This window comes from Diadema antillarum, unplaced genomic scaffold (genome assembly GCF_040938485.1).
Source record: "Diadema antillarum isolate AM-2024a unplaced genomic scaffold, OU_Dant_1.0 seq00000891_RagTag, whole genome shotgun sequence".
In the NCBI taxonomy this organism is placed as follows: domain Eukaryota; kingdom Metazoa; phylum Echinodermata; class Echinoidea; order Diadematoida; family Diadematidae; genus Diadema; species Diadema antillarum.
In genome coordinates this window covers 1,200,523-1,211,421 of record NW_027271755.1, presented here as the reverse complement: position 1 = coordinate 1,211,421, position 10,899 = coordinate 1,200,523, and the positions used below count along the sequence as shown (strand labels likewise).

The following is a 10,899-nucleotide window of genomic DNA, read 5'->3' as shown; positions in this document are numbered from 1 at the left end:
TTGTAATGAACCTATTAGTAGTTAAACAAAAATTGCATTTGCAGCGCAGGAGAGTTTGCAGACATAAAGAGTGTTTGAAAAGACATTTACATGTATCATTTATCTGAAAAAATGCTCTAATCCCCCCACCCATGTAATCTTTCGCTAAAGTTGCAAACTGATTTTGTTTCACTCTGTATACATCTTAATGGCCTCACAATACCTTCATGTGTGTGTGTGTTTCAGTAACTTTAGAGCAATAAAAGTTGAAGGTAACCAGAGTAGCTACATGTACTGTAAATTTTGCAACAAATGATCACTCAAACATGTCATTCTATGAAATCCCATTTTTTCAAGCCAAAGGGTATTTTAAGACTCCGGTCTTAGAGTTGTCGAAGCAGTGGTCGTACCCTATGCATGGCAAATCCATTACAGGTGCGGAAATACCACCTTTAATACCATTTCGCTACTTTGAGACCTTTGGATTTGTTTGTTTATTTTCTTTTCTGCCTTTTTGTTCGGGGTTTTATTTGCAAAGACGACATAACCATCTGTTTGTGCCTTAAAGAGATTGCAAATATCGTGATCAGAGGCGCAGATTCATGCAGGATGTCTTGGCATTGTTTCACAACTTCCATCAATCTTTTCAAGTAGCAGCCCTCTGGCACAACATAACGCAGTTAAGTGAGTGAATGATGACAGCCAGTTTGGGTACACATATTCCCGCTTGGATGCACCCAGAGGAATCTCATGCACATGCTGCACAATGCCACGTATTCAATTTTATTTACAGAAAACATGATGTATATAGCGAGCTACAAAAATCTTTCTTTTTTAAATGTCCAGTCATTATAATCCTTACACATGGTTTTGAGAAAAGGAAAAATATAAGGAAATAAACTTCATAAGAACTTCTGATAATACAGTGTAATCTCCAAGACAGCGGTGTCATTACTATGCTCAATGCCACCAATTTCATGTCCGTTTGTTGCGGATGCTAAATAATGAATGCCATGAGTGCGTGAAGCGTGACGAACACATCAGACCATGTTCCATTCTCAGCTCACTACAAGTCTCACTCTACATCATGCACAAGGTGAATTCATCGTAACTGTCTTTCAGTTAATCCTCACACCCATATCTGCCTGGGACATGAAAACATTCAGTGCCTACAGCGCAGGAACTCTATTTGGCTACATTCAGAAAATCATGATATATGGGTCTAGTCAATGGTGTGAAGCATATCATATATAAACATTCTTACAATTTTTATATCATTCCACAAATTTATGTACATATCAATAGAAAAAAAAAATCATTTGAATCTCACTGGTTTGTATTACACTGTCAATAGAGGAACAATATATATATAGTTTTATGCTACTTTCAATGTTCATATGATACAATTACTAAAAAAAAAGAAAAAGAAAAAAAGTTGTAGACACAGTTGCAAAATAAAGAAACGGCTGACACATCAATGGAATTAAATCCATCCAACTGGTCTTAGAAGAGGAAGAAAATTTGTTACTGATGAACAGCTTGAGATTCGTGACCTTATGCCAACATACAACCTTAAGAAAATATCATCATTATCATGATCATCATCATCAATACTTTGATCACAATTAGGTCTAAACTCCACATCCTAATAAACAACTTACTCTGTGCAGCTATAATTTGAGACTGATGATTTACTTTGGCCAACAATTCTGCAGCTTTCAAAAGCCACAGTCTTACTGCTAAAAAAACAAAACAAAACAAAACAAAACAAAACAAAACAAAACAAAACAAAACAAAACAAAGCAAAACTTAACAAAAATGCCGTAAAGTTTGGGTTTGTGAAGTTCAAGTTCTCAAAGTTTTGCCAGTTTGACTTCCGGAAAACTTCTTGCAAAAGTTCTCACTAAACCTAGAGAAATTTCCCAAACTCCTGCAAATCTTCTCGAAGTTTGTGCAGTCTCACTGCTACCAACTGAAACTATCCTATTAGTGCGTCACATGACCATTCCACTGCCTGTTTGCAGGCGATGTCTATGAAGCAACGCTGCCAGAGTTGGCTGACATTGCAGCATGTGGCATTATGCTAGGCATAATATGGCTATTAAATTCTGGCATAATTTCTACAGGAAGGAAATCTCACGGCAGTTTATGCACTGTGGTACCTCTTTTTGGTTGGTTTGTTAGTTTGCATGCTGCTTTTGGAAGAAAATGACACTAAAATGTTGTGAAGACATGTTTTTTGTTTGTTTGTTTGGGTTTTTTTTTGGTGATTGAGAGCCACAGTTCAGTTGGGAGAATAGAAGTTGAGGACTTTTTTTTTTTTGCTTGTCAGCTTATCGGGCACCACAATTGGTTGACATACATGTAATTTCATGGCTATTTAGCATAATTTTAGGCTGCTTCAAGCACAATCCTGTGTTTTTTGCTGGTCAATGAAGAGCGCATTCAGCTGGATGTACCTGTGTGAGTTGTCACTTCAAAATCATTGGCTGTCAGATGGTGTGCTTTCTTCTTCATCACACACGTGTATCAGTGACCACAACTTCAAGAACTGCAACTTTGAGAAGTCTGGCTTCCAGTGTGAACAGACGAGCAAAGTTCACAAAGAGTTCTCAAAGTTTAACTTCGAGAAGTTTTGCTGCAGAGACCGTGGCTAATGCTTACAGTCCTCTACTCTGCTATCAGAATCCAAAATACGGCAATCACTGGAAGCAGCTTTAGAAAATGATAACAAACAAACAAGCAAACAAACAACCCTCAGGACGTACACTGGAATGGCCAAAGTTAACAGGTATTCTCAATTAAGTAATGGTTTCAAAAATGAAGCAGTAGATCTGCATTATGCCATATTGTACCACGTGCAAATCTCTGGTTAAGCAGAATATACATCAACAAGGGCTGAGAAGAATGCGTAATTAGGCGTAGGCATTCTGGCATAGGAAAAAAACATGATCTACTCGTATCTATCAACTTCTTACAAACTTCAGGAACTCTGACATAGACTCATGATATCAGAATATATACAAGGGAACAGTGAAAATAAAATCTATTTGCTCTTGGCCACAGAAAAAATATCTGGTAAAGCATGCATACGTGAGTAATGCGTAAGCATTCTCTAATCTCAGTAATCACTGACATGTTGCTGCTGTTAAAAATCAGAACTCAATCTTTCAGTGCAAACCACACCTTATCACTGTCTAAAATACTGTAGAGAGTGGTGCCATGTTTTTTTCCATCAAATGTTGCATGATCCTTTTGTGTGTGCTACACAACACTGGACATTGAAGGACATATATATCAAAGGTTGCAGCAAAAATTTGCAATGTTTTTCTACAGGCACACCTTCAAAAACTGTGCAAATACCGGTATGTACTTCAGAATACAGGGGAGTCTATGTTTAAACCATGAACTAGTATTTGAAATGGTACATATCTTTAGTCGGACAACAATAAGACAACAATTTATTTTTTTCCCTCCAGCTTCCAGCCACTATTTTTGGTTAGCTGTGGCAACCACTGTTACCGTCTTGCAAACCCGGTCTGAATATCTGTTATCAGGCATACGTGGAATCACATGCCTTCATTCTGCAAAGAAAATACATTGTGATACTAGGATATGCCTGCTGGGGCATATTGTAGCAGGATTAACACTGGCAATGGGGGCAGACAACCCAAAGCAAAAACATACAGGAGAAAATCTTAGAAGAAACTATCAAACATAACATTGTTTCAGTACTTAACGTAAATACAAATCGGTCATTTTAGGTACATGAGTTGACTTAGAAAGAAAACAAAAGACATTACAATTGAATTATTCCTAATTAATCCAAAACTATAATTACAAAAAGGAAATACACATGTATAGACGCTTCTTGCATGTACATGTACATTCATTACACATGTTATTGGCACATCTTCATTCATGCCAAACTTTGATTAATATATCAAATTAATTTGCAATGAATACCCTATGCCTGACAAGGGGGGAAAGATCACATGAAGTTAATTACCGAAAATATATACGTATATCTACTGCTTAAGGCATTGCGGTCTTCAACATGATATTCGTATCTAACTTATTTCGATATTCAAATACATTTATGCATCGCTTGCATTATATATAGGTCTGCGACAAGAAAGCCCTTATACAATAATATACAAAGAGTAAGTAAAATGTGGATTATCACTCAATATTATTTAAAAAAAAAGAAACAAAGGATCTGTGACATGTGAACAATGTCAGTGCCTAAATTGCCACTAATACTCCAACTTTTAGAATCTGATAAGCAACGATTCTTCAGGAAGTGTGTTTAATGACTGCACATCGCCTTCTCCTCTACGACTGCAATCTATACCACTTGTTCTAAATATATTAGAATCTGAAATCGAATGATAATATTTGCATGAAACGGCTGAAAATTTATCATGTCTACCGCAAGTGTCTGGTATATTGTATGCAATATCATGCCTTACAAAATACATTTGTGATATATCCCTATAAGCATATGTCTTTCCTACATCTTATAAAAATGAACTTTTCTTTTTCTCTCATTTTCTGTGAATTGTTTGCATGCACGCATACATACATACATCCAGGGCCAAGTGGCTTAGATCTTAACTTGAAGAATCACTGAAATGCAACAGCCATCACCAAGAAGGTGATGGGAAACCAAATCCTCATTCGAGGGTGTCCCTACTGACAGGTGCAGTTGCTATGAGACAGAAGTCCTGTGAGAAAAGGATGAAAAAGAATTTTGAAAAAAAAAAAGAAAGGAAAAAAGATCTGCCCTCCAGGCATCCTCCGACCTATAATGCAAACATGTTGTTCTCCGTCTCGTTCATCTGCATCTGCCGGTTCTGGGAGCTGGAGGCGGGGGCCATGACGTTGCTATGGGTACCGACGTTGTCCGCCGCCCGGAGGGTGTCCGCGGCCTTGGCCCGCTCCTGGAGAAACTTGTCGAACTCTGCATGGTGGCGAGACCAAAGAGAGGATACATTGGTCATCCGTTGTGTTTTCACGACATAATCAAAATCAGTTTCACTTTGAGTTCCCCCTTCTGTAGTTTCCACTGTTTCCTTATCGTCCAAATACTGTGAAGTATTTATTTCATTTCTGATTAAACGCAGAACTATATTTCACAGATATATTGCGATAATTTTATTCTCAGTTACTTCATCTGTAAAAAATATTACAGAAGTATCAAGTCTACATGTGGTTTATCACAACACTGTGATCTAAAAGTAAAAAAATAAAAAAGTAAAGAAAGAGAGAGAGAGAGAGAGAGAGAAAAACACTTTTTTCTTTGGGAGACTTCACAAAGTATACAGTCATTGCCATTCGATATCGCTTCTATATAAAAACACAATTTAGCGCTGTTGGTGAAATCAAAACACTGTAAAACTTACTGCACCTGACTGAGGTGTATCATGATGATCACACACATGAAACAAACAAGGCAAGTGCCAAAATGTGTCTCGCCCATTCGTAACTCCTGAAAGTTCATTGACCCAACCTATGACTTTTGCCCTTGTGGTGACCTTCAACTCCCTAAGGGACATTTACCAGCTAAGTTTGGTCACAAACGGACTTATGGATCAAGAGTTACATGTATAAGCCATAATTGAAACGCGCCGTAAAAACATAACATTGGGCCCTAAAAGTTCCTTGACCCCTGTCTGTGAGCTTTGACCTTGTGGTGACCTTGAACTCCCCAAGGAACATCTACCATCCAAGTTTGGTCACAAACAGACATGTGGATCAAAAGTTTTGAGCCATAATCAAAACGTGATGTAAAAAACTTATCATTGGGCCCTAAGAGTTCATTGACCCCTGTCTGTGACCTTTGACCTTGGGGTGACCTTCAACTTCCCAAGGGACATTCACCATCCAAGTTTGGTCACAAACGGACATATATATCAAAAGTTATGAGCCATAACCGAAACGCGCCTTAAAAACTTAACATTGGGCCCTAAAGTTCATTGACCCCTGCCTGTGACCTTTGACCTTGAGGTGATCTTCGTGTTTGGTAAAATGTGTAACTTGGTATAACCACTCTTCCCTCCAAGTTTGATTGAAATTGAAGTCCTCAGTAGAGAGTTATTCAAGTTTTTGTAGCGTTACGGATGGAAGGACAGACGGATGACGGACGGACGGACAGATGACGCAGGCAATCCCTTAGTCTCCCCACACCTCCAGTGGGCTCAACAAAAACTCGAGATATTTCACATGGGAAACATTGTTAGATAATGCCTGTACTCGTTCCTTGTAACAGTTCTAAGAATAAAGGTTTGATCTATGGCAAGCCAAAAAGAAATGCATTCACTTAACAATAGCCATCCGGTTAGTGTACATGATGAAAAAAATGGATTTCTGGAAAAAGAATTTGTCCCCCGTTCTGTAAGACGGATGATGCACATATCTTTTCGTGCGTCAGTAGGAATAGCGTGCATGCGGTAACTATGGAATTTAGCCTAAACCCACCTGGCTTCACCTCGTGGGTTAAGCATTCCATAGTTGCCTTATGCACACAATTCTTACTGACACACTCAGGTCTGTGCATCATTTGGATACTGGTTTGTAGGCAATCTAGAGCTACCTACCTGAACTTGTTATTCCGCCATCCGCTGCATTTGTGTTAGCTGCTGCGTAGTCATCCTGTTCTTTGGACTGCAAAGAGTAAAAATAAAGCATAAGAAAGAGCATACTTACAGATTATTATGATAACAACTATATAACAATTATAATGACAATGGCAACAATCATAGTTATAATAATTGTCAAAAAAATTGCAAGAGCAAACAAAGTTTGGAAAAATATAAAAACATATTCCTTAATTTTTAATGCAAAGTATGCATTCCCTCAATTTTTTATTTTTTAGTTGGATATTACTATCAATGTCAATATCAATATAATTTCATATCTAATCTGTGTCTTCTGGTGGAGCAAGGTGCAGTGCTCCTTTTGTATCCAAGAAAATGCTTTTTACGTTTTTCTGTTTTATATTTTCTTAATATCATTGCACTGTTGTGACATCTATCATTGTTGTGATGCTCCCTGATCTAGACAGGGCAGTACATGAAATTACCTAAAACTGCATAAATTCAAGACTTTTGAAGTCATATCAAGATATCCCTCAAACTTCTACAGGGTGTTTCAATAAAACTGAGTCCACATAATATGTTTTGGGAATAATCCCCTATAGGAATTTCCATCAAATACTTACAGTGCCCTTTGTTTGACTTATATGTGCTCGTCAGAAAAATGCCTTCTGGGTCTACCTCAAATATGTTTTTGGATAGACGATACGTCTTCTGAACTGAGTTTGAACTTTTGTGGGCAAACACGTGAATGGGATTGAGAAGGGAAACCAATGAATAACAGATTAAGAAGCAGCTGACATGGCAGGCAGGGTCAATGCACTGTCAAGCATTTGGTTCTTGTTATTGTTGTTGTTGCTTCTACAATGTATGTCAATATCTCACCAGGTCGCTCGCTGTAAGCCACTGCTCGACATCATCTAGGCCGCTGCGTCCGGTCGTAGCAGCCGTCGGTGCAGCGGTGGGCTGCTGCTGTTTGGGAGGAGGAGACACTGGTTCAATTGGTTGGCATGGATTGAAAGATCGACATACACTGGGGAAACGGTCAAGAATGGATTTTACAGCTCATGGTTGACGATAAAATCTGTAAAACTGGGCACCACACTGACTGCAACAACATAATGATTATCCATGCAGAAAGTAAGTTGACACATTATCATCAAACATGAGGATAACTACTTTTTTCTTGGGGGAGGGGGAAGGGGGGATACGGCCACACTGCAAGACAATGGAAATATGAGTATTAGATAACGGAGCATGCCTGCTCATCTCTATCATTTTCATGTATATGAAACACTTGAATAAAAGAGCAAATCATACATATGCCTGGGGTCTTTTTTTTTTTTTTTTTACTTCTTTTTAAATGAGTAGGGTACTTGAAATTCTGAATATCTGAGCATGTTTTCTCCATATGTATAAAAACCTCAATATTTTTCTCTTAATTTCCCTCACAGAGGGAACTCCATCACGGGATATTACATGCAGACACTGTCATGTGACACTGTCATGTGACACTGTCATGTGATGCTGCCTTGTTATCCTTATCACCCTCACATGTCACTGGTATTGGGTGTCAGGAATATTTATGCAGGGTGAACCTAAAACAAACAAACACATAGCTGAGGAGAGAACGTGACCCATTTTAGTAATCTACACACGTAACTATATCTAATCAGATAGCTGAAGTTGGGTTGTATTGCACTACGTCTACAACTGTACAGGGTGCTACATAACTTTATTTTACCACTTGCCCAGCCGGGCATGCAGATTTTCAAATTTGCTTCAAAACACTTGCCTGAACATTGATTTTACTTGCGCGAAAAGAAAGGTCAAAATGTAAGAAAATAATGTAAAAAATCATGTGTTAGTCAAGGGCTTAATACAACACAATCATCTGAATAACAGCACATACTGATTCACATGCTTAAACACAATGGAGTAACAAACTTGGTCTGATCAAGTGTTGCTGTTGTATTGCATTGGGGCTTCTTCATTAAGTGTTGGAAAGTTGCTGTGTGTTGCATCACTAAACAGCTGTTATCTTTGGTCTTCTGTATGTAGTCCATGGGCCAGGCCAGATATTGGTACCACCTGAGGTGGCAATACCTTTTTGGTGTCATTTTGTTTGTTGGGAATAGATATGCTTATCAAGCTACTACTGTATGATAGCATTTCCAAATGAGTAGCTTAGTCATAATAAATGAATTTTAAACCAATTTGGTCTCGTTGTTATATCCCTATACTTCTAAATCGAGACCAACCGCTATACAAAGAAGAGCACTGTCTTCTGTATGTTCACAGGTGTTCTGTTGTAAATGCGGTGCGCTTAGTCTTTATTCAAGGCAGCGAAGGGAATATCCAAGGGTTATGATGTCCACAGCGCTTAGTCTGATATTCAAGACAGCGAAGGGAATATCCAAAGCTTATAACACAAAGTATATCCCTTTATCTAAAAACAACAACAACAAAAAAGCAATTCCTCGTGAATTTTACCGTATTTTTCAATTATTTATCATTTTCCGGTGAAAACGCTAATACCACGCCAATGTCGATTTATTTCCATCCAACAATGAAAGATAATGCAAAAACAATGTACCGGTACACTACAATATACAAATGATGCACAGGATAGAGTGCGTTAGTGTAGGCGTATAGTGCACTCGAGGGTATTTACAATTGTGAAACATGCACTGCACATTGTAAATACCCGAGAGTGAGCTATACGCCTACACTAATGCCACGAAATAATCCTGTGCATCATTTGTTTTATAAAATGGGTCGAAAATTCGAAAACTAACAGCATTTTTCAGTGTTTTTCATGCACCTTTGTGGGTCAAGACGTCCGAAGATGTTCGTCCCAAACATTTACGCACGTCGCACTCGGAACTCCCGCACATATAAGTATGATGGGGGGTTGGGTTTCCGGACACTTAAGTTCCCGCATGAAAACTTACTTATTTTACATAGAATATGCACCCTTTACCTTAAAGACTTGATATAGACTCCTCATATAGGCCTACTAGACAACATAACGTGTACTCTGAAAACGGCGTGAGAATTAACCTGCTAAATCGTTGGATTTGCCCTTCAAAGTGACTCCATGTACGCGTCCGGTCCCACAACGCTTGGTCTACTGTACACTGTACGTATGATACGTACGCCACACATGTTATGCACAAGGGAAGAAAGGCCGGCCGGCCGGCCGGCAGCCCGAACTAGAAGTTGTTTACAGGATTGACAGCGCGTATGTATGCAATTCAAAGGAGCCGCCGCGCGCACAGACGATCGGCAATAGGATTTAACACGCAGTGCAATGGGACTGAGTAACCAAAGCACATGTGACTCATTTCACCGCTTCCTATTGGCTACATTCTTGAACCCATTTTATAATACACTATAATAAATAATGTTGTAAATGAACAGAGTGATTTTTGTTTAAAACTGATGTATTTGTTGAGAGGGTGGTATAAAAACAGTATACCTTGGTAGATAATCCCTTTTATTAGGAACTTTAGATATGATAACGGTACATTGGTCTAGATAAAGACTAAGCGCACCGCATGACAGCTGGGGACATCATAACCCTTTGGATATTCCCTTCGCTGCCTTGAATAAAGACTAAGCGCACCGCGATTACAACAGAATACCTGTGGACATACAGAAGGCAGTGCTCTTCTTTGTATAGCTGTTTAGTTTCGATTCAGAAGTATAGGGATATAAAAACGAGACCAAATTGGTTAAAAATTCATTTATTATGACTAAGCTACTCATTTGGAAATGCTATCATAGCTTGATAAGCATATCTATGTCCGACAAACAAAATGACACCAAAAAGGTTTTGCCACCTCAGGTGGTACCCATAACCCATTTTTCGGGTCTTGGCCCATGGACTAATGGTTGACTTTGTGGGTTTGTTGGGGGGGGGGGGGGGAATAAGTGAAAAAAAAGTGGCTTCAGAACTTTCTACTTGCCCAATTCGGGCAAGCATTTGTTCTCATTGTTCATAAACACTTGCCCGAATTTGATTTTCACTTGCCCCGGGCAATCAGGCAAGTGCTTATGTCGCACCCTGCTGTAACTATAGCAGTAATGAAGGTGCTCAATTGAGACTGATTAAAGCAATGCCCACAATACACTACATACAGTACATGTACCACTAATAATCATACTACATAATGTATTTATCATGCATACATTAGGTATACTATTACATATTGAGCCTTTTCTAGTCAGCATTCACAGAAGCAACAATAAACCCGACCAGCAAAGCTTCATCTAGCAATAAGATCTTTTAAACCAAATGAGTTTTCCTGCCTCAATTAGT

General features: G+C 38.7%; 1 protein-coding gene across 1 annotated transcript in view; it reads right to left on the bottom strand.

The window, feature by feature from the left end:
- Positions 1-2,086: 2,086 nt before the first annotated feature.
- LOC139740954 (TOM1-like protein 2) overlaps positions 2,087-10,899 on the bottom strand; it is a 48,831-nt gene continuing 40,018 nt past the window's right edge. The window contains exons 12-14 of the mRNA XM_071651541.1: positions 7,461-7,547; positions 6,579-6,645; positions 2,087-4,942 (exon numbers count right to left, since the gene is read on the bottom strand). Coding sequence (XP_071507642.1) covers positions 4,785-4,942; positions 6,579-6,645; positions 7,461-7,547 — 312 coding nt within the window. The 3' untranslated portion in view covers positions 2,087-4,784. The remainder of the gene's footprint in view (positions 4,943-6,578; positions 6,646-7,460; positions 7,548-10,899) is intronic.